The sequence below is a fragment of the Patella vulgata genome, chromosome 1 (genome assembly GCF_932274485.2).
Source record: "Patella vulgata chromosome 1, xgPatVulg1.2, whole genome shotgun sequence".
In the NCBI taxonomy this organism is placed as follows: Eukaryota; Metazoa; Mollusca; class Gastropoda; family Patellidae; genus Patella; species Patella vulgata.
This window is the reverse complement of record NC_065879.2, coordinates 27,750,937-27,776,073: the sequence shown is the minus strand read 5'-3', so window position 1 is coordinate 27,776,073 and position 25,137 is coordinate 27,750,937. Positions and strand designations below refer to the sequence as shown.

Here is a 25,137-nt window from a genome sequence, read left to right as displayed (position 1 = left end):
GGCGCTCTAGAGGCTAAAGTTAATATAAATTGTTTAAGGTCATGAGACAATCAATCGAAACAAATTCTAATGTTTTCTGATAATTACATCATGGGTTATTACTGGTAATCAGATTTTCATGTGTTGTAAATGTTCTCATTACTGACAAAAGAAAAAATATGTGATAACACTTGTTGACTGAACGGACAACTTAGCTGCTGTGGGTGTATGTTTCGTTGTCCGGCTACCTATCTTTCTAGCAATTATCAGTCATGGCCATTTAGACCTTGTATGTTCCCATTATGACGTCGTACATAAACAGTGGTGTGCGCATGGCACTGGTTAATTAACAAGGAGATCCTAGGTTCATTCTAAGATATCTTTACAGTTGGAAATCAAAATAAGAGTAGACTGTAACGTCATTTACTTTGGATGCATATTAAAAGTTCCTTGAGTACCCCAAATAATTGATACATTAATTAAAAAAATATTATATATATATTTTCAGGTAACGCTCTGATAAAATGTGGTCAAGCAGAAATAAAGATAGGAACTGCAGAAAGAGAATTTGTAACACAGTCTGTAAATAACTTCTTACAGCCACTAAGGAACTTCCTGGAAGGAGATATGAAAACAATAATGGTAACTTGTTAATTAATACATATTTATACATATATGGCTGTAATACTAATAGACAGTACATTGGAAAAACTATAAGTATGCTAAAAACAAGGATGAACCTCCATCGGCAACATATACTCAATCCACAATATAGGATGATCCCACTTTGTGGACATATCAGCCAGCTTTATAGATGCAAAATTGAATATAGGCCTAGTTATTATTGTCTGATTTGATATTCAAGCTATGTCGCTTCTTTGTACTACTGCGTTACTGTGACACTATGACGTCATATTATCTAAGTTTAATATCTACTAGAGGTAATATTCTTTAGATTATATACCTAAATAGCAGCTTCTGTGAGGAGAAATATTCCCTGGTCAAGAGACAATGTTTTCAATGAAATGATTGATGTGCTGATAGGCTCAGAACCTGATAAATTTAGTAAATGTAGCTTGGACAGTCATTCCGTTATGGAATATGACAGAGCTTGGGATATTTACACTAATTTATGAGAAATGTAAATAATACCAGTGATAGACGAATTCAAGAGCATCATTGATCATAACATTAAAGAAACATACACATTAAATAGAATGGCCACAAAGGGACATAACCCAGCATGTATGTCTAAGCTCAGCAGTGAAAGTGTTAAACTAAAGTGGTAATAAAATTATAAAGGGGCGGCAGAGGCAAATTTTGAAGGTCTCTCTTTTTAAAGTCTCCATATAAATACATGTATCTACATGTGTGTAACAAATCGTAGGTCTCCATCTCAAGAATGTTCAGTCTTTCAAGAATTCTTGATTGTACATAATGTTTTTGGTACTATTAACTATTACATATTATTACATTACAGAAAGAGAAGAGATTATTGGAGGTCAAAAGGTTAGATCTAGATGCTGCTAAAAGTCGACTAAGAAAAGCTAAATCACCAAATGCTCAGCAACAGGTTTGTACTTTGACAGAATTGCTTAACAGTTTTAACCCCCCAAAAAAAAATAAAATAAAAAAAATTATAATTTCAAAGTTTATAATGCTGTCAATTATTCTTTAGAGTACTTATTATCCTAGATTATATTACCAGTATTTACAATATGAGAGCTATCATGAAAATATTATGAATTGTATGCTTGATTAAATATTTCTCCCTTCAGTTAGTCTTCAAGAAGTCTTTTTTTATAATTGCCTAATACATTGTATGTTTCAGCTCAGTTTTATATATTAACTTTTTTACTTGTTAGTTTGTAAACCAAAGAAAGTTTTATTACTAACAAAATAATATGTATGATCCTTATTTATTATTTGTAGAGAATGTTGTATTTTTTTTTCATAAAACAAATGTTAGAAGGCTCATTTTAAAAAATAATGTACCCTATTCATAAAATCTATTTACATGGGTAATTTATAAAGTTAAAAGTAGTTTTAATAACTATGTAATTAATTCCATGTAGGGTGAAGAAAGCAAACGTTCTCCTGAAGAGGTGACCATCATTGATTTTATGCATTAAAATTTCATGGTGTCAGTTCAGACTTTTTAATTTTAGATTATAAGAACATTATTCTTAAGTTGCAGTAAAAAATGGCTGCTTTGTTTTTTTTCTGTCACCCCCACCTTCTGCTACCTTCTTCGGTATAAACAAAAGTGCGTATCAATGCAAGATTCTGCATGATTTCTACTTTTATTACCTATATTATTAGGGTTAGAACTGTAGACAATGAAGCATTCTTAACTATATGAAAGATTATTGAAGACGACTTGATTAATATAAGAACTATGCTACTGTACTTTGTACTTTATTAAGGGTCACCAGCCAGGTTTGAAATGGAATGTAAGTTTACAACAGTGACACCTCTAGTTTAAAACATTGTTTATGTTTAATTTTGAACCCCTTAGCAGTGGCTTGAATGAAGAAATATTCCTAAACTGACTAATTTGTATTAAACATTCCTTAGTGATGGTATTTCTTGTAGAATCATATGGGATGGGTTTAAGCTGATCTTATTAAAGATATCTTCTCGCGTACAAACTGTGTGATTTGATGATATATTTGGACTAAAAACAAATTAAAACAAATTAAAACTAATTTAACTATCAAAAGTTTGCTTCAAATCTTTCTCAAACTCATATTATTCAGGTCATCCCACGAGAATCTATTTCCCAGCTTGTATTTGTCCATTTTTAAAGCCTAAATAAATTCCTAGATTATCCTCTTCCAACTTCATTACTGAACGTTTAATTCTCTCAATGTTCTCATAACGGTTAGCCATTAGATCAACACATAAAAAGTGTTCCTTGCGTCACTCAAGGATACAGGTTGCCTTTTAGGGCTACCCTCACACCTTCGTCTACAGGTGTTTTTCAGGGAATCCAGTATTTTTCTAGTAATATTGAGTGTCTATACTTTCATATATACGAAAATTGACACACTCTTATTGAAATAACTACCCAGTAAATACTTTTGTGGGATTGTATCTTTAAGCAGACTTAATACTTGTACAGGTAGAAATATAAACTAATGTGTCTGAATTAATCTTCAATTATACATATTTATATTTCTTTCTTTGTGTAAGAAATTCTTACATTATTCAACAAACTCTTTTGAACTTTGAACTAATGTATCTCTTTTGATGTCAATGGTGTTTTCTAATTGGGTCATTTTCATTTTCTATATGAAAAGCTATACCATGTATATTTTTATTCTTACCCTTTATAACTGGTGTTTGGATATTTTCATATATTTTATTTATGTTTTGTTTGTTTTTTATCTGCGGCTATTCAGACTGATATACCTCATGATCTATATTATATGGAGGTCAGTCCCTTCATTACTGCTTGTTGTTGTCATGTTATACTGTATTGGCTACAAATCTTGTTAGGAGGATTTTAAAGAAAATGTTACAGATCTTGTTAACATCCTATGGACCTTGTTTAAGTGGTAACAGATCTGGCAACAAACACTACTGATGTTGTTAAAATGATAGAGAAGGCAACAGATTTTGTTAAAATGATTATCATAAAGTAATAATGAATTGTACAAATTTTGTTAAAATGATAACAAATACTACCAATCTTATTTAATTGATAACACATACTAGTAACTACATAGTTTGTTAAATTTACAACAAATGCTACACAGATCTTGTTTAAATTTACAACAATTGCTTTATAGATCTTTTTTAAATTATAAAAAAATCTACAAATTGTGGTGAATTGCTAAATAAGAGATCTTATTAAAATGATAACAAATACTACAGATTTTGTTAAAATGATGACAAATGCCACAGCTTTGTTAAAATGATGACAAATGCTACAGATTTTGTTAAAGTGGTGACAGATGCTACAGATTTAGTTACAATGATAACAAATGTTACATATCTGTTTAAATTGGTAATAGCTGCAGATCTTGTTAAAATAATAGCATTGTTATTGGTTATGTTGTTCTTTCTTGGAAATCAGTTAAGAAAATGGAGTGTTTTATATACAAACTTGTGTAGCCAATACATATTATATACATGTATCTACCTTACAAAACGTTTAGATATGTCCTTCCATATTTAAAAGTCTACAATTATTAAGCAGACCATGTTAAAATGATTTCTAGGTGAAGAGATTAAAATATCTATACCTGTCCTTTTGTTGATTCATTAGAAATTTATTTATGTATGTAATAAATCATTTAATGATTGTTGGTGTTAAGTGACATCCTTGTGAAATAACTTGAATGAACCCAATTAATTTAATACATGCAATGAACATACTGATGATGAACATCAAATGGTGTAAACATGTACAATACTCAATAGACCCAAATAGCAAAGTGTGTATAGACAAGTTTAGACTATTGGACCAGAATTCCTGGCACAGCTCAATAAGAAAATTAACATTGTACGTGTATACTCTAGTGACTTAAGTATTTTGATTAAAAGCTATTGATTAATCTATAGTGTAAGGTAGATATATGATATATATTTCATGTTGTTGAGTTGCATGTTATTGTACACAACTTTAGTCATTGATTCAGTCTGTAGGTTGTAATCACAAAGTACAAGTATAGATTTCACACTGATCAATACATATAGGTTGTATCTTTATTTGTAATGTTATCCTGTTTTGTTCTGTCCGTATTGTGTCATGTTTAAAAGGTAAACTTACCAGAATGAAGGTCAAATATAGAATAAAGACCATACTTAATCACAGTATACTAACTAAGAGCTTATTAGTTCAAAAATTATTTCATTCCCTTCCTTTGTTTGTCTAGTTCATTAAAAGTAAAAAAAAGAGTAATTCTGAAATATTTTCCATTATAAGTCAGATTAGATTTTGTTATAACGATCTGCTAAGTAAAATATATGTAGTAAACTTACATATTTTTAAAAACATACTTGTTGACTATCTGGTTTATTGTCCCTTGATTAAGGAAGTGTAGAACATCTGTGTTAATTTCATATTATTATATTCAAAATAACCTTAGGCAAACTTTGTTATAAAAATTGAAGCAGGTTGAATGATACTAATTTTTACCCATTCATTCTAGTAAATTTCCATGTCATGATTGTAAATTACGAGTAAGCCTAAGCCTACAGTGGTGACGTTATTTGTATTACACGATAAACAAATTCAAATATGTTTGTTCATAATCATCTAATTGCATTCTTTGACTACAATGATTTTAGACAAGCCAGTGAAAGTAGAAGTCATTTTTCGATTGTAGAGTTGTTCCAGAGACCTAGAGGGCTTCTTGCTTAAGAAGACTTCATAGATGTTTTCTCTAGAGATGTGTAGCAGGTGCTAAAGTAGAATGCATGATTTGAAGACATTGTTTGGAAAAAATTGTGTATTAAAATATGCATATGATGCTATATAACATGAGTGAACAGAATAAAGTGATGCTCCTTCACAGTGATGGAACCTTTTCTGGTGTATTTGAGTTAAATTAACATCTATATATACACAATCTTGATTCAGAGAGAATCAGAACAGTGGCCTGAGATTGCATGTGCTGCATGCACATCGTTCGTTTAATGTAAAACCATAAAAAAATAATCTGGTAATGAAAGAACCAGATGACCTGAGCTTGCGTCCATAGACCAAGACATCTAGTTACTGCATGTAAATAAACTTGAATTCAGCGTAACGTAATGTACTGTAAAAATAGGTTACGATATGTAACTCAACAATGAGTAAACGATGATTAAATAAATGTTCAACCTGGAATTGTGATATTTGTGATAAATCATTTAGCCACACGATGAGAACCAGAATATTCTTCTTTATTACCCTAGGCAAATAATTATTTTATTTCAGATTTAGTTTTGCGTCATGTCTTGTTTTTATTTTCCAATTTTTAGCATCATTTATTTATTTGTTCACAATTTGTTAGATTTCCTTCTTAATGGCATCAGATTTTATTGTTCTAAGATAAATTTCTTGGTTATTGCAAGTAATGTGCATGATTTGCAAGAGTTATTTAAGATGTTATTGTATACAAATCAATAATAAGGAATATTTTTATAATATCCAAACAGAACAGTACAAGTTACCTATAATCATTTTATTAAAACATTCAGGATGCAGACCAAGATCTGACTGATTCTTAATCTTAATTTGGAATTAAACATTGCAGTAAAATTAGTTAGTAAATCTCAAATTTAAACTTATTTACTAAAAGGAATATTGGTATACAAATAATTAAGAATGGTAAATGTAGTCTGGCATGCTGCACACTCTTTATGTATATTATTTACTCTACATTTTACAAATTCTAGTTTTACCAAAACCTATTAAGAATCTTCTTCTTATGCTGATTAAATTATAATTATTTTTTTTCACTTTCCTTTCATGCTACTAGGATGATGCTGTAGCAAAGGTTAGTATTGACATTATAATTGTCAATTAGATCTACAACCTCTTTCGGTTGGTTGGTGCTGAGAAGAGGTGGAGCTAAATGTGTGTCCCATATGATAGGTTTAATTGATAGCTTCTATTAGCAGCATTTCACAGTTTATGGCGTAAAATGTTTAAAATTAAGTGACTGTCAACAATTGAGATAGCCTGTATGCATGAATTTTTTGTGATACATAATTGTCCCCATCAATCTCAACGTCTTTCTCCTATCTAGCAAAATGTGTACCCATTGTGATTAGCTACATCTAAGCCATGTGCAGCACATCTTAGCTATGTGCACCTATTCTGACTGGCTGCAATGAGCTATGGGTACCTATTCTGACTGGCTGCATATGAATCATGTGACTGTCTGCATCTGAGCCATGTTCACCAATTCTGACTGGCTGCATCTGAGTCATGTGCAACCATTGTGACTGGTTGGATCTTGAGCTGTGTGCATTAAGAGGTCATTTAGATATCAAAATCGCAAATTCATGTGTTCAGCAGTGTTAGAAGTTATGTATAAAGACTATCACATTGGACACATGCTTTTAGTTCTACTTCTAGAGAAGAGTTAATCAATAGTAACATTATTAGAAAATTAAATACTATTGTAGTGGTTATATTTTATAAAGGGGTTTTATGTTATATTACATGTAGATTATTCTATGCTTCAGCACAATTATTATTTTTCCTATCATTTGAGTTGATTACTTTTGGATGTTCTGCTAAATTGTACTTTTACCTATGTATTTTTCACTCATAATTATTTTAGAAACTTTGTGCGAGTATTCAGCTTGTAGCTACAGGCATTATATGAGCTAGTTATTATTTTTGCTTTACATTTATCATTTGAAGCAACGGGACAGGATGATTATTATGGCTTTACAACAATAATCAAATCATATATGATAAGTGGAACCACAGTGGCTCAGGGGGTATGATGCTGACTATCTAACCGAGAAAGTTCCTTGGGATTTTTCAGTCTGGTTTTCACTTGTCAGTGGTGCAGGATGCAGGACCTGTTAAGGAAAAGCATCTAATCATTTAGATGATCTCAAAAGCTGAGGTCCCATGTATCCCATTGACAGGAGGCCCCGCTAGTTTTGAAATTGAATTAAAAGAGTAAGCCATAGTGCTGGTGTTGGCGCAAAATTTCCCTCATCATAGCACACTGCATGGCGTATAGCCTACATATCTTCATTATCTCGGGTTGGTGCAGAAAATTAGGATTTTATACCCCATTTCATTTCGTTTCGTTTCATTTCAATAGAAAGGTTTGATTTCAGCTTGATGTAGTACCATACATCCTCCTGCAACAAAAAACTTAATTGTAAAATCGTGAATAAAATTTAAAATGCTTTAACCATTATTTGTTTACTATTTTGAACCATCTTCATTAGGCTGTTTTAAATTATGGTGCATGTTATATGATATTTTTCAGGCTGAAGCTGATCTTCGTGCTGCCCAGACAGAATTTGACAGACAAGCTGAAATAACCAAAATACTGTTAGAAGGAATTAACAGTACACATGTAAGTTAAAAAACCTAAACATTGACCAAAATATACAACAAATTACTGAGCTTGTACTATCCCTTTATCATCTTTAACTTGCACTATTATATGACCATCTTCATTAGCTCGGTTGATTCATTCATTCACTTTATATCATCTTTAATTTTTCAGTATAAAACACACACAAGGTATATCTATCGATATATAAAGCTACTTCTCTATTTTAATAGAAAAGTAGTTAAATCCATCATATACCTTGTGTTTTGTTGTGAATAGTTAACCATACTTCTAGATGTCATTTAAAGTGTCTTTAACTTGTACTATAACTTTATATAAGCTTTATCTTGTACAAACACTTTATCATCCAAATACGTGACAATTATTATTTGCTATTAAAATAAAACTGTCTTTATTTATACCAGTAATTATTGTATAATTAAATGAAATCTGCACAACCATATTTAAGGTCCATGTCAGATGTTAAAGCTAAAATGACATGAATCATATTTTGCATAGATTAAAGTGAATTATATTTAACAGATATAATTTAATTATATATTTCTAGGCCCACCATCTCCGCTGTTTGAATGATTTTATAGAAGCCCAGATGACCTATTATGCCCAGTGTCAACAGCATATGGTAGATCTTCAGAGACAGTTGGGAAGGTAACTAAAAATAACTGTTTTCTAATGAAAAAAACCTCTTATTTCCATCTGTATTGACTTGATTATTGTGCTTTATCATTGCTTGGTTTGAAATATTTCTTACTTCACATGTACACTTAGATCTCACTACAATAGAATTAACGTGGATTAAGCCATGAAAATTTTGATATTTTCCAAAAAATGCAAATGACTTTAATTCTTTAAAATTTACTACTTTGAAAATAAACAAATAAAAGAATATATTGATTTGAAAGATTTACAGTATCTACGAATCTTAAAAAAAAAAACGCAAAAAAAAACCCACATTTTTTTTTATCATTTTATCATACTTATTGAATTGAACACTGGAATAGAATTTGAATAATGACATAGATTATTCAAATACTAGAATCAGCATCCAGTAATTGTAATTACTGGACCCTGACTCCAGTCCTACAGTGAAATTCTAGTGTACAATTCTTTAAATAATTGATTATGTTCTAATAATTATCATTTATACACATGTGACATAAGATTTGATACATGTAGCTGAATTCATTATTATAAGAATCAGCAGGTTTTGGTAAATAGTTACTACAGATTATTAAAATATTTATGTTCAAATAACTCACAAATTAAATCTTATTGAATGCAAGTAATTTTGAAAAAGATGTTTATGTACCTATAATACTTTTATGTATACTAATATGTATACATAAATGTTTTTAAAAAGGCAAAACATATTAGCTTTTCTGCTTTAAAATAGTTTGTTTTTCTTGCTTTCTTTTTCCAGTTTTGAAGAACAATTTCAGAATTTGAAAACTTAGGTCAGCTATCATACGACTACCTAATATCAGTAAATTACCCTAAAAAATTTTATTAAATAAATACAGACAATATTATCTGCAAACCCTAGCAAGCTTCAGCCATTAAGAATTATATACATCTATCTGAAATATTTCTTCTATTTAGTTTAGCACACTGTTAACAAATAATTATCCATTTACTCAGATTACAAAATGTATTCTACTAACAGCTTGCATCACACTCACACGAACATTATGTTACAACTGATATGTTACAATTTATTATATTATTATTATGCTTTTAGTGCTACCTTACATCTAATACATGTGTGTGACAGTTCCCATTAGGTATACACATATGTAATGGCAAATTTGAACAGTTATAATGCAGGCAGATATATATAATAATTATGTTCTACATTTTTTTTTATGTATTTCCCAAAACTATTTAGTCTTTTATATTCAATGCAAAACCCATTGGTCTCTTTTGATTTTGATGAGCACAGTCAGCAGGGCGATTTAATGGGTTGTTATTGTGAATTATTGACTTTCATCACATTTAAATCACAATATTCAGAGTTAAAGTCCTTTGAAAACTGTTTCATATTGCCCTTTTGAGGGCTTGGTCTGGTATCGATCATTCATGAAACACATTTGCCTTGGTTTTTGGGCAGCCAAAAGCAACCGGTCAATTGTTTGGTCAATGTCCAAATAAGTAGCCTATAGAATTTTAAAAGTATGTTAGCTGAATAGGGTTGGTGATGCTTAATACTGCTATGTTTCATTTTCATTTCTGTACCTTATATGAAGTTTAATAGCTATGATCTTTTGTTACATTTGTGTACTATTATACGCTATACTTTCTTAGCCGTAATGAAACCGGCATTCTACATAGGCACATGTGTAACTAATATCTTCAGATCTAAATTTTTTAAAATCCATACTTAAGCTTATTTTATTTAGCTAACATTCGTCTTGAAATGTTCAAAATCATGTTAGGCTACATATACCTTGTGTGGGTCAAGCATAGCACTAAGTTTGTTATAAAAATATTTTTGAGAGTATCTGTAACTTATTTTACTGTTCATTGCAAATTCACAATTGAATGTTTTTATTTGTCTTACACCTTTCATGTGGCTTTTATCACACTTAAAATCTCTTAATTTTGTGATGTATGATGGCACTGTATATTCTACTTTCTGCACATTCAAGCAATTCATTGTCTAATTTGCTTAGCAAAAATGCACAAAATTAAAAATATGTCTGTACAATATCATAAGGAGAATAAAGTAGAACCTTAAAGTTGTCATGAAATGATGTCTTTTCTGTCTTTCTTTTACCAAACAGAACAAAACTACTGTCACCTGTCAATGAACATATTCTGAAATTTAAACTAGCTGTCGTATAGAATTGTAGAGTTATGGCAGGTTGAAAAATAAAAAATCCATAGTGTTCTGACATCCCTATTTTTCCAGAAAAAAAATAAAAATAAAACATCCATATTGTTCTGACAAATGTTAAAAACATAACAATCCCTATTTTTTTGAGAAATGTTAAAAATAAAATCATCCATACTGTTCTGACAAATGTTTAACTCATTCACTAAAGTACAATACCAGGTGAGTTGGGGCAGGGGGGGGGGGGGGATGTCCAAATAGTTAGCATGTGCGTGCTGTATCATAAGGTCTGCCATTGAGTCAACTGGCATGGTTTTGATTCCCCGGTTGTACGTGACAAGAAGTAGGGTCGCCTTCCAACCTTGTGGGTTTTCTCTGGGTGCTCTGGTTTCCTCCCACTACTAATGACCCCTACGCGCAAGCGAATTATTGAACAAAATTGAACCGTGTCTTGGTCCCGCCGAAATGACCTGGTATGCACGATAATCTCTCTCCCTCTCTCTCACGCAGTACCAGGACCATTAGTTGAATATATATCATTTTTATCCTGCACTCTACAAGTTAGGAAGGAATATTGAAATGGACTCTGATCATAATTGAGATGGCATATACTACATCTTATAACATAATATAAACAACTAGTATGATTGTTGATAACCAAGAACACAGAGATTGTCTATCCATGTTCCTTCCAAAACATGTCCAGTTGATGACTGACTTGTCTTGTTTCCATTGGGTTAGAAATACTCCTTTATGTCTCCTTTATGCTTCAATACCTTACTACATTATTTCAATTTCTACATATAACCTTAAATTTAGCAACAAATTTTGGATACCTATTTAATAATTTTCTCAATCTTTAATTTTGTATGCTCACATTTAACTATTAACTCGTCCAGCATCCACTCTGCAAATCAGAGACTTTTTTACAATTTTTTTCAGGTATTGTTTACTGAGTCAAATCGTGGACACATATTCCTATTTATGTTAGAATTTATGCAATAAGTAATGTAGACATGTCCAGTGAACATTAGTTTGTCAGCAAAAATGATATCTTAGTATGTAAACTTTGTGATTAATTAGTAGATATATCTATAAATCTTATTGCAGTAGTCCTGGAACAGCTGAATAAACTGATAACTCCACATTTATCACCATTTTATATTGGGTAGGAATATAATATAGTTTATATACTATACATGTTATAGCCATATTAGTTAATTTAGTGTTTTTTGTTCAATATAGTTGCACTTACACTCTTACAGTTACTAAACGTATATTTATTTTTTTCATAGTGTTTTAGTTTAACAGAATTTGATTAACATCAGTTTACATGAGGTTGTTTATTATTCTTGATCATCCAGACATTGATTACTGGGTTATCAAGAAATATGTATTTATTTACCATAAAGAAACAGAAGATTTGTTGTTTTATAATGGAAGTAGCTTTTACATATATCTTTTTGAATCAGATGTAGTGATGTTAACTAATTCTGCTAAACTAATCCCTTGAATGTGCTTGCTTCATGGCTTTAAATGTGAGTTATCCCCCCAAATATTTCTACCTCCATTGTGACATGCTTTTTGTGTTGGATTGTGCATGTTTTCAGCATGTTGAAAGTTCAATCTTGATATTCATTCAGTGAAGCTTGCCTTGTGATCCTAATCATTCAGCCAATCGAAAGAAGCAATACACACACCAAATATACTTGGGTTTCTCAATTTCAATAGCGAACATTGGAAGTGGATAATGAATGGTTGACTGAAGTTTTCAAATTTTGAATAAAATTTTGTGAAGAGTTGGATTTTTGTAAATTCTGGTAAAATGGAAGTTGCGATAAAAGAAAAAAAATTTGCAGAGAGTATGGAACTGACTTCATACAAAGAGAATTTATTACAAACTATTTTTTCTTTTCTTTTTTTTTTTAATTTTGATTTTGTGTGAAGACTCCTCCAATGGTTGCATGGTTATGAATGTCTCTCAGTCTTATTCTCTTTTCTTTCTTTATTTTGTGTCATTTCAGTTATTCCGTTGGCTCTAATGTAGGTGGCGGTAATTTACCCAACATGCACCAGTCCTCATCCGCGTTCACAAATAATATCAACCCCCTTGAACCCTCAGCACCCCCTGCAATACAAGTCACAGCTGCCACGCCCACAGAGAAAAAACAAGCTCGTGTTTTATATGATTATGAAGCGGCCAATTCCTCAGAACTTTCACTGTTAGCTGATGAGGTAACTATGTTGAACACATTGCAACATTCTTCCAGTCTAGTTTATGAGATAAACCTCAAATACAGTTCCATTATTTGAAGTTTAGGTGTTCAATGCATTTGTCAAATTGACAGACATTCAAAATGTTTGCAAACTAATGTTCAGCACACTTTGCAGCTTTTGTATTGTATGTTATAAATATGTTCTATGAAAAACTACATAGCGTGCACCAATCTGGAGGTTTATAAGTTTCTTGAAAAGTTAGTTGATGAACCAGATTTAGGTGATAAACCATATTAAAACATTCAGGTTTTCTCATAAACTAGCATCAACTACTAATAATAGGTTAGCAGAGTTACTAACATTTTATAATAAGCCATTCATTTTCATCTTACTGTAACACATATTTAATACATAGAGTTTTCAATAACTTTAATTTTCTGGCTTGCCGATTGCATAACAGGTTGATTTACGAGCCAGATGTTAAATATGCATTATGTAAGATTTAGATAAAGAGCTGACAGTTCTCACTCTAATACTTAAAAACTAGATAATGAAAAGGGAATACCTTGAAAATTTCCGACAAATTACTTCACTCTAAGCGATGTTAGGACTGTTTGGAAAATAGCTGAGTCTCAATTGTCATTGCTACCATTGTTACGATAGTAAACAAAGGCTTGATATCAAATTTTTACTTAAATCATTAACTATCAATCGTGTTTCAATTCGTTGAAAATCTTGAGCATCTGATGGCATTGACAGTTGATTATGGTCTTGGCAAGTTAATAAATGTCTAATTGATAATTTATATAACATTTAAGGCCAAAATAAAGGCCTGCAATAAGCAGATTTAGCTCTTGGATAATGTATCTTTAACTTGAGAATTTTACCTAAGATAAACATACGCTCTCATCTGTTTAAGTTAAGTTTGTTTAAGATACATGAATGCTTCAAGTGATTTGTTTTAGTTTAGTGCTGATTGAGCTTTTTATTATTTTTATTAGACAGTAATCGGGTTCCATAACTTAATCTATCTTTTTTAACTTAAGCACAGTTTATTTTGAGCTCTTTCTTCGCTAAATGTCTAGATGAATCTAGAATTTAACAAATTTGTTTATTTGTCTGTCATATTTTCGAGTGCTGTACTTTGGGGTATTAATCCAAACAGCTTCTATTTTTTTCTGTACATTCTGGTAATTGAGTAGATTTATTTATATATGGACAATTTTAAATACCCACATGCACATGCATATCTATTAGGAAAACCATTTGTTATTCACAATTAGCTTTTATAAAATTAGTTATCACCTAATTTCTGGCACAGTGAAAATGATTCTTACAAAAATGATCATGTGACATTTATACTTGATCAGTGGTAAGTTATCATCTGATCTTTTGTCTTCTATATGTGCACTATTTAAAGACATATATAACCAACAAACCTTTTAGTATATAGATGCTGCTATTTTTATCTTTGTATAAAGCACTTGTTGTTTGGGAGAATACTTAAAGAGATAATTGCTTTATGTTTAAAGTCATATGTAAAGCCTTAGAATATAAACAGTCCTACCAAGTTAAAGATTAATCCTGTAATTCACCAGTGTCAGTTAAGAAATTGACAAATAATTTAGCAATTTCTTGTTGAAACAAAAGCGTTGAGTTTTTGAAAGTGTCAAAGGGGCAATCACGACAACTGCTCACTTCCATTATGTAGACTTAGTTTTCCAGGGAAAAATGATACTATTTCAAATTTTTATAAGAATAATTCCTATGATTGTATAATAATAATATTGAATTGACAATCTATTAAACATACATTATACAAGAGCTAAATCTGCCTATTGCAGGTCTTTCTTTAGGCTTGAAATGTTATATAAACTATTGATTAGACATTTATTTATTTAAATAAATTATTATCCTAGCGACACACTAAAACTTTCATTAAAGTCTGGCAAAATAGTTAATATTAAACAATTAAGTAATGAAAGAAAAATAGTAATTGAAAATCAACTGAATTTAATCAAATTGGTGTAGTCCCAGGCATTATAAAAAAAAATGTTTAGTTTCATTTGTATTTATTTCATTAATATGCATGAAAAACTTCGAAATGGTGAAAGTACTAAAAAAAAAACTATATTCTGTCCCCTTGGACTAATTATTGGAACTATATTCCAACTTTTTTTTCACTTATTGTTGTTTTGGGTTGTTTTATTTTTATAAACTTACAGATGTTGTATACATGTGTGTATCTGTAATTATCTAATATAGTGTTGTTAAATTTCATTATTTTTAGTACATTACATTAATTATTATTTCTCTGTGTTCTACTTTTAAGTTTTTTTAATTAATTCTGTATATAAATGCTTTCATGACTTGAACTTCAACTTAAAATTGTATTACAAATGTCCAAAAATGAACCATATAAATTTTGTCTAAATTTGAAAGCGTGATAATTTGTAATAAAATAAACAGGATTTTGATAGATTTCAACTATGACATGCATTTGCCTCAAATATCTATAGACACTGGACAGTACACATTATTAGCTGGTTTGATTTGCTCCTTTCAAGATCTTGAATAGAAGAGGCTTAGGAGAATGCCTTCATTGAGAAGTTGTTTGATTTCAATAGTTACCAGTTCACTAGAAAATAAAACAAATGGGTTCATTTTTATACCCCCAAATGTAGTTGTATACTATATTGCTGTCATCCCCTTCTGGCCATCTATACATCCGTCGTTCACAATTTCTTGTATCAACCTAGCAGACATTTGTTTTCTGATATTTTTAAAAATTTATGATGTTTCACATAAGTAAGATAGTTAAGAATTTTGTTTCACTTTGTAGAATCTTGTGAATGCTCCATTGTTGACATTAGTAAGACATTAGTTATGGCCCTTGTTTCACCTTGTAGAGTATTAAAAATGCTCTAACAACAAAAGTTATCATATGATCTGTGTGAAATTTATATGCATCTTTCAAATGACTGAAAGAATCATTTGTATACCACTTGTTATTGTCCTTGATTATGTCATATAAATATTGTGAACGTAACAATGAAATTGTACATTATAAAGATATTGCTTTTTCTTTACATGAAAATTCGAAATGTGACATAACCTTTTTGGACTGGTCAGTTGACTTAGTTGCTGTGGGTTTATGTTTAGTTTCATGGTAACCTATCTTCCATTTGTGGATTGGAGGGTCTTGAAATGAGTTATTAACAGGCAAAGGGTATTGGAGATAAGACAGATTCTTTTCCATCAATTACTGGTCAAACTTTTCAATCATGCATTAATTGTTGAGCCTGAACCTAGTAAACATCTACATCAAATTATCCATTTTTCACCACCTGATGTAGTGAATTAATATCCAAAGCATATAATTTTTTTGTTTTATTTCAGTTAATAATGGTATATTCTGTGGCGGGTTTGGATCCAGATTGGTTAATGGCTGAAAAGAAAAATACACATGGTGTAGTTCCTTTAACATATTTAGAGATTTTGGAATAGGTTTTTTTTTTTTGAAAGTTTGATTAAATATTATCTGTTTTGTTTATATGTATATGTTTTAAAAGAATATTATTGTTAGGCTAAACCTGAATAGAATTTTGTTTGACAGTTTTTGGAAAAACAACAAGAATGATTTTTTTGCCCATCAAGCTTATGTTCTGACATGGAAGTTTTTCTTGGAGTGATATAGAGGGAATGAATTTGTTGATAAATAAAAATGTTTTATACAACTACTAGGACATTGGAACATTTAAAGGGGCAAAGAGGAAAGGGTAATTATTTGCCTTATAACAGTATTTTGAAAATGATTGATTATTGTAGATTTATTCAAGGAAATTACAATTATTAGGAGGATTGTCAAAGTGATGGGTGATTAATTAGAAACTCTAAAAAGGCTTGTTCAAATGATGGGTGCTTAACCGCTTGTTAGAAGGCTTGTTCAAATAATGGGTGATTAACCGCTTGTTCAAATAATGGGTGATTAACTGCTTGTTAGAAGGCGTGTTCAAATAATGGGTGATTAACCGCTTATTAGAAGGCTTGTTCAAATGATGGGTTATGAAGGTGTTAGAACAGAGGTGTCAAACATGCGGCCCACGGGACAGATCCGGCCCAACAAGGGTTTAAATGTGGCCCGTGGAACAAATTTCAACAAACTGACGTGTCGATAATTCTTAGAAACTAGTGGTGGAAATCATTTATTATTGTTTTCCGGTTTCAGTAAAAATCTGACTTCTGTACTGTATGTCATAGATATCTAAGATGTATGTAATACAAGCGATTGTGGTGTTCAATATTATAGCTTGGCAATTGGAAACCAGACTAAAAAATTAACTGTCTTTGTTTTTAGAATTCAGTAAAGTTCAAAGACATTTGGCTTTGTTTTTAAAATATTTATATATCTCTGGCCCCTGAATCAAAATGAGTTTGACACCCCTGTCCTAAACATCTTATTAGAAGGATTGTTCAAATGGTGGGTGATTAAGGTCCTGGAGCCTCCACTTACTTTTAGAAAAAGTTGTTTAATGCAAAACTCTTATGTGTTCTTATTCATCTAAAAATGCACAAATAATGTTGTCTATGGTGACATGGTCAGATCATTTCAGTATAAGGTATATAATGTTTGTATTTTCTCAAACGTTATTTCTATTTTGGTGTGGCTTAATATTTTAATATTTTATAAATAATTCTTTAATAAAGAGACATTATGTATGTATTTATGTAAAATAAAATCTTACATATATTTATATAAATATGTATGGATTACAGATACTGTGTAATGTCATTCTTAAAAATGTTATTATTCTATGAATATTTCTTATTTCTTGTGAATGATTGATGTTTCTGTGACAGATTTCCAAATTTTTATCTTTAGAACATTATGATGTACATTATGAATGATTTTGCTTACTTGAGTCACTATCCTGTAACCATTAACATTAGAACATTAGTATTGCCATAAATAGGGAGTCTTGACAGTTAAAAACTACATCTTTTTGGCTTGAAGAAATATGTTCAGGATTACAATGCACATAAATTGTAAATTAGTTTCACAAAAAAAAAGTTACCTACAAAGTGTATATCTTTGACCATCGCACAGTTGTTAATTCCCAACAAATATCATGAGTATCTTTAATTATCGTACAATTGTCATATTATTACTTCCCAACAAACATCATCAATATGTCAACAATATAAGATTGACTTACAAGATTTACATATTAAATACATCTCTTATAAGCCAATTGTTATTCATTTAGTTATGATCAGAGTGTTTTAATTGGTTGAAGTATTAAGATTGTCCAATTGAATTTATGTCTTTTTGAGCCAGTAGCTTTTAAATGCACGTCTTTAGCCAATTATATATTCATTTGGTAATGATCTGAGAGCTTCAATTGGTCGTAGAAGTATTATGATTGTCCAAGTGAATTTTTAACACTTCTTGCATTTCACATATTTGGATTATGTACTCAAAAAATCTAAGATGTATGTTTTCTAGACAGTACTTATATAAATCGTAACCACGACTCATTTGAAGTAAGGAAGTTACATAGAATGATGATTATTTAATGATTTCAGAATGGAAATGTACATAGACAGATTGATTGACTAGAAATGCTAATAATCAACGAAAAAGATAAAGGTTGTAAATTAACATGTAGAATAATTAGAGATATGGAGAAACATGTAATTAAAAATATTAATTCTTGTACATCATTAAACTATTATAAATTTTTTGTTGTTGTTATTGTTTGGCCAAGGTTTTTTTTTATTATTATTTGTGGTTTTTTTTTTGGATGAACATACAAACTGTTTGTGCTTACAAGTGCTCTATCTTTTTGTGATCTATTTTATTAAATGTTGCTTTAAATGGTTACTTGTACTTTGATTATGTGATCAATAAATAGACCGTGAAACCTCTTTTGTAGTAAATGACAGATATGTTCAATTGTTAAATTTCAAAATCTATTATGAATATTCAAATAAAAGAAATACATAATACTTGTAAAAATGCTTGGTTCCTTGCAGTTATTATTATGAAAATAAATAGATTAGCTTTCTGTGGTTTATGTTAGTGTTAATAATAATTATATTATATGGTTTAAATTTAGGGTACCATTCTATATAACTTTGTCTGAATTGGAGTGTGTTTCATTACAATATATATTAGTAGAAATGTAAAAGGTCCTTTTACCAACACATACAGGCTCTCACTTTTTTTTTTTGGAGTTAGTTCAATTTAAAAAGATGTCTGAAGAAATTGAAGTGTTAGTGTTACATGTTAATGATTAAATATTTTAACATGTATATACTTAATCCAAAGGAGGCTTTCATTTCTGGCTTTTGCCAGCTGGTCAATTTTTCTGGTGATTTGTTTATTTCAGTTTTTTGGGGTTTTTTTTTGAAGAATGACAATTTTAGACATCTAAATTTAACTGTAGTGATTTTGGATTAAATATATCTAATTCTATGACATGCATATTGACTTACAGGTAGATTCTCTAACAAGTCAATTTATTCAGTCAAGATCAACAAATATGGACCAAAACCAGAGCCTTGATACATGCAATTAATTAATCTAAATTAAAAAGATAAATTCCAGACTTGGCTATTATAGGAAGTTACACATTACATAATTTTATTTTTCTGAATGTCCACACAAAAGGCAAAAAGGCTTTTTCACTTCCAAACTTAGTGTTCAGCACTATCTGTGTTACAAGTAGTTAAATGATTAAATAAATGTGCTGTAACATTTGTTGCTAGTCCAAATATTCCTAACCTACCAAGGATCAGACTTTAACTTTCCATATTATAATTTTAAAGATATACTTAGCATGTGTATATATTCATTTTAATGCCCTGCTATATAATATTGTTATTAGTGTATTAAAATTATTAAGAATATAAGATAATTGAAACATCTACATCTAAAAACCTGTTGTTGTTATTTTGTTTAGAAACATATTTCAGAGGGGGTGGTCAAGTGGCCAAATGATTAATACATGCACTTTAGATCGAAAGGTCCGTCATTGAGTCAAGTAACATGGTTTGGATTCCCTGTCCATTCTCGTGGGTCTTTTCTGGGTCCTCCAAATTCCTCCCACTGCTAAGGACCCCAACGTGCAAAAGATTTATTAAAATAAAAATTAAATCATGTTAGTCCCAAAATAACCTAGTTTGTTTTGAATGGATGCCATACCCCCATTTCTCTCATGTGTGTGCAATCTCAGGAAGAATGATTTTACCCAGAAGTATCCCTGCTGTCAAGGGTTCGTTTAAATTATACCCCACATCAGTGTTTACATTGTTTGACATCACTAACCCTGACAAGTTAGAATCCGGGGTAAAATAACTGCTTTGAATATTAAAGATTGTTTATTTCATTTTTGTCATCACAGGTCTTAAGTGCCCCTCTTGTGAACATTCTACTAAGCACCATATTGTTGGGATTTTTTTTTCTAAAATAATGGAGTTTTTGGTCACATTGAAGAACAATATCAGAAATCAGATTTCTCTTTTTCTAGCAATTCTCTCTTTCACCCCCCCCCCCCCCCCATTTGTGTGATAGGTTTTACATTTTGTCCCAGGTTTTGTTGAATATTCAGGATTTGAGGCAGAGAGATCGGGAAGTAAACATGAATTCAGGAAATCGTCCATTATAATGATATCAATTCCTATAGAATCCTTTGACCGGGGGAAGGGGCGTAAATATGGTGGGGGGGGGGACTGGGTTGAGCGTTAACTGATGGACATGGTCAACCATGACAAAATCCCCTTCGGTGGTCAAACTTGATAAAACGTGGACGCTTAATGACAATATGACATAGTCATATCTTTGCTAATTTATGTATATCGTGGAAGATATAGGTCCATGTAAATGATGTAATGATCACTTTCAGAATTTGTCACAGATTCACAGTACTTGTAGTTCTTGCAAAATTCTTAACAAATATAATAAAATACTATGCGTAGTAGTCAGTTTTCCCTTTTTGTAAGTGTTTTCTGAAAAATCTTCTAGCATCCCGCTGGAAAGCTTGCACTTAAAGTGCTCGGCTCATGGCTGCGTCAGTCGTACTAGGGGGCCTGTGGATCAGTCAGTTTCATTTTTACTAACACACTAAGCCAAGAAAAAATCAACCCACTTCAATGTGTTTATAAGGTGATTGTGACAATACTGAGCTCCTTGTAGTCATAACCTTTAAGATCATCTGAATGTTATAAACCAGGATACGCCCACATTTTGCAAGAGATGGATAGAGAACAAGCTAAACAAAAAGCGATTTTTCGTAAAATCAAGGGCCATAATTTAGGAAGTTACGATCCGATATGCACGAATACCGCCAGGAACCAATATTCTTGGGTTATAAAGATATATTTAAAGTTTCATCAAAATCGGATCAACATTGTGACTATTAGAGGGTCCACAACCTTCATTTAACTTATATTTACACTATTTGCGTGAGAGGGGTGGCAACTGATATGCGCGAATAACAACAGGAACCAAGATCTTTGGGTTATAAACTTATATTTCAAGTTTCTTCAAAATCGGATCAAAATTGTGGCCTCTAGAGGGACCACAACCTTGATATACGATATATACACTATTTCCGTACAAGGGCTGGCAATTTTTGTCCGGCGGTTTTGGTCCGATTTTCACGAAATTCAAACTCAAGCATCATTGCGGTATAACGGTGATATATTCAAACGTTTTTTTTATTAAATCGGATAAAGGGACCACAAGCTAAAAACGCGATTCTTCGTACAATCAAGGGCTATATTTCCGGAAGTTATGATCCGATATTGTGACCTCTTGAGTGTCCACAATCAGGGGCCATAATCCATGAAGTTATCGTCCGATATATGCCGGACGGACGGACAAACAGGGGCGACGGCATAATAAGTCCACATGAAAATGTGGGCGTATAAAAATGTTATATGCTAGGCCAAGAAATGTTTTGAACACAGACTCTTAAATTAAAGATCAAAATTAACCTATTGCTACACAACATAAAACCATAAATGTTTTTTTTAAATTTTTTTGTGTGTGTTTCTTACTTATAAAAAGATTATGGTAAGTATATAAACATAAAATCTCTCTTGTCTCTTGGTATTTGACCACCTATTGACTTGACTCGACAGGAATGATTATTATGATGTTTCCATTTTGAAGTATTATCTCCCGTTACAAAGTATTTGTAAAAACAAGCCAACAGTGAGGCTGAAGTCCCCCGCCAAATTGAAAAAGTAATTAGATGACACACATTTTCTAATTGTATATTTATCTTTTAAATATAAAATATCGATCATTTTTCTTATCAGTGCTTAATGCGCGCAGAAAATGCTCATAATTGAAGCAGAAATATGGTCCGAAGGGTGGTAGACGAATAGATGCATTTTAATAGTTCCCGTTTCATCACTCTGACTTAGATTAGAAGCAAAGTTATACATCGAGTCAAAATGTTCATTATTGAACTTAGTCAAGGTATTGATGTAATGAAACTATAGGAAATGCGCATTATTGAACTCAGTCATGGTATTGATATAATATATATATACGCTAGGTTTCGCCATTCTCGCTCAATTAGAATCAAAGTTGTTGAGCTCCAAAGTCGCTACCAATCAAACTGCTCATCATAGGACTTAGTAAAGGTATTTATGCATTCTGCACTCATGGATCCATCTATTGAACTTTGTTAAGGTACTGATGTATTGAAACTATACGCATAGTTTAGCCATTCTCATTCAGTTAGAATCGAACTCAAGGCATTCTCCTAGTTAATACCTACACTAAGTTTGAACATTTTAGCTCAATTAGAACCAGAGTTAATGTGCCCAGAAAGTGTGACAGTGGCTAAGTGGGTAAGACGCTGGCTCGCTAGCCTGGAGGTCGGGTGTTCGGTACCTGCATTGGCCGAGAAAGTTCATCCAGATTTTCTGGCGTCGTTCCCCCTTGCCAGTGATGCAGGACGGATGACCTGGCAAGGACAGTTGTCTTGTCGTTCGGATGGGACGAAAATCCAAGGTTCCATCTACACATTTTGCGTACACGTAAAAAATCCCTTGACAGTTGGAATTCGATACAAGAGTAGGCCGTAGTGCCGCTGACCGGGCAAATTTCCCTCATAGCACACTGGTGTCACACTGATCAGCAGTGAATTTTCGCTAGGCTGCTACAATCACTGTTAAGGATGACATCGATGCGACTTAATGAGTCCCAAATATTAATTTTTTTCTTCCGTCAAATTAAATTCTAAAACATTTTTTTTTTCATTTATTGGAAAAATAAATAAAGACGTTTGAATTGTTTGTAGGTTGAAATCATTTCCTATTTAGTGTAAATGGGTATTAAAATAAGTAAAATTCACCATTTAGCCCGAATCAGTAACGTCTTATGTAAACAATGCACGAGCTATTGAGCCAATGATTGACGCCGCGTGATGTGACGTCACGTGTCGAAACAGTCATCTGTTACAGAGATATTAGAAGATATCTGTGAAACAGATTGGTATGGTGTATGCCCGTCTTCATTAGCCCAGTTCGGAGCAGAACAGTAGGACGTTAAACCCCATTTCATTTCTTCGAAAGGCGGGGGCCAATAAAGAACCAGTAGTTACCATAATTTAGAAGAAAATCAACACGCCTCGCAGTCAAACACTATTGTAGCACAAATTAGAAATTTCCTCGATTCTGATTGGTTGAAAAGTGTGGTCGAATGGACAATAAACCCCCTCTAAATTTTCAAGGCGAATTACTGCGTATAAATATAACAGTGTACTTTTTTTCATTTTTGTGCCAATGATCTTCCTCAACTCAAATCTTTATTGGCAAATATCTTCAAGGAATTCTGCACACATGACTATCACACCAGTTTCAAACATCATCTTTTATGAAATCACATTTCTGAAATACATAAAACAGTAGAAAATCAGTCATAAATTAATTAAAACCGTTTTCAGGTATCCAAATATATTCGTAACTAGGCAGTGACAGTGTCAGTAGCCTATGTTTTCTTTTTTGGTAGGCTAGCTTCACTCACCAATTTTTATTAATCTGGTGGATTTTTTTTTTAAAAAATCCTGCTTTCAAAATCTGACTAGCATGATCTACCTAATAATAAGTCATTAGTCACAAGGAATCGCTTGAAAATACAATGAGGGAGTCGAATACAGCAGCTGAAATATAGGCCTAATCATTATCATTTATGCCAAAATTGTCATTTGTTGACAACACGTCAGAACAGCTTCATAGCAACATAGATAATACCGTATTATCTATGATAGCAACCACTGGCATCTTAGACTAGACATCATTGTCATGGTTTATACGGTATTTTAGAGGGTGTAAGTATGAACTGCAATTGTGTAAAGAGGAACTAGCTACAACATTGTGATAACAGTCTGCAAAATAAAATAATAAATGCTGGAAACTTACATGAAACTCCCGAAGCGAAGTCATTTTTGTTGCCAAGAGTTACTCCTCTTTTAGTCTCGAAATACCGCAATAAAAAATACTAATTTCTCGTTCTTTAAAAGATCTTCAAACGTTAAAAATATTTTGTTGTTTTCGATATCCGAATAACATTTTCTTTCATAATTCATTTACCAGCAACTCGAGACTCAAAAATTTTAGATTTGCAGAAGCAAGAGACCGTCTATTGAAAATATTTTGAAAAATGAACGCAAGCGCGTGACCAAATAACGACTTTTTAAAATGGGTGTAAAAATGTTTTCTAAATAGTTCCGAAGAAAATCTCCAAATATTTGTGCTACAATATCGATAAACACATTCCTGTTACGTATTTATCGGGTGTTTATTGTCCATTTAACCATGCTTGAATTATCCATTAGAACAACTCGACGCTATCGCGTCTCGTGTTCTAATGATTCAAGCATGGTTAAATGGACAATAAACCCCCTCTAAATACGTAACAGGAAGTGTTTATCTCCTAATTGAACACATAATCTTTCGAGTGCATCTTGAGATTCCGATGTGTTCGTAAATTATTCATTTTGTTTACAAATCTTAAATTAATTCTCCAAAAGTGGGCATGTTAAATATCCA

General features: G+C 31.6%; 1 protein-coding gene across 9 annotated transcripts in view; it reads left to right on the top strand.

The window, feature by feature from the left end:
* LOC126808750 (endophilin-B1) overlaps positions 1-20,010 on the top strand; it is a 48,579-nt gene extending 28,569 nt beyond the window's left edge. The window contains exons 4-12 of one of the 9 annotated variants that reach the window (XR_007674741.2): positions 488-621; positions 1,460-1,552; positions 3,384-3,416; positions 6,453-6,470; positions 7,932-8,021; positions 8,569-8,669; positions 9,442-9,475; positions 11,962-12,019; positions 16,468-16,485. Coding sequence is in view for 8 of the 9 variants with exons in the window: in XM_050533686.1 (XP_050389643.1) it covers positions 488-621; positions 1,460-1,552; positions 3,384-3,416; positions 6,453-6,470; positions 7,932-8,021; positions 8,569-8,669; positions 12,876-13,086; positions 16,468-16,575 (788 nt within the window). In the remaining variant the exon portion in view is untranslated. Of the gene's footprint in view, positions 1-487; positions 622-1,459; positions 1,553-2,054; positions 2,085-2,405; positions 2,433-3,383; positions 3,417-6,452; positions 6,471-7,931; positions 8,022-8,568; positions 8,670-9,441; positions 9,476-11,961; positions 12,020-12,875; positions 13,087-16,467 lie in introns of those variants that run through there. The other 8 variants (XM_050533686.1, XM_050533691.1, XM_050533688.1 and 5 more) reach the window with 8 other exon arrangements.
* Positions 20,011-25,137: the final 5,127 nt, after the last annotated feature.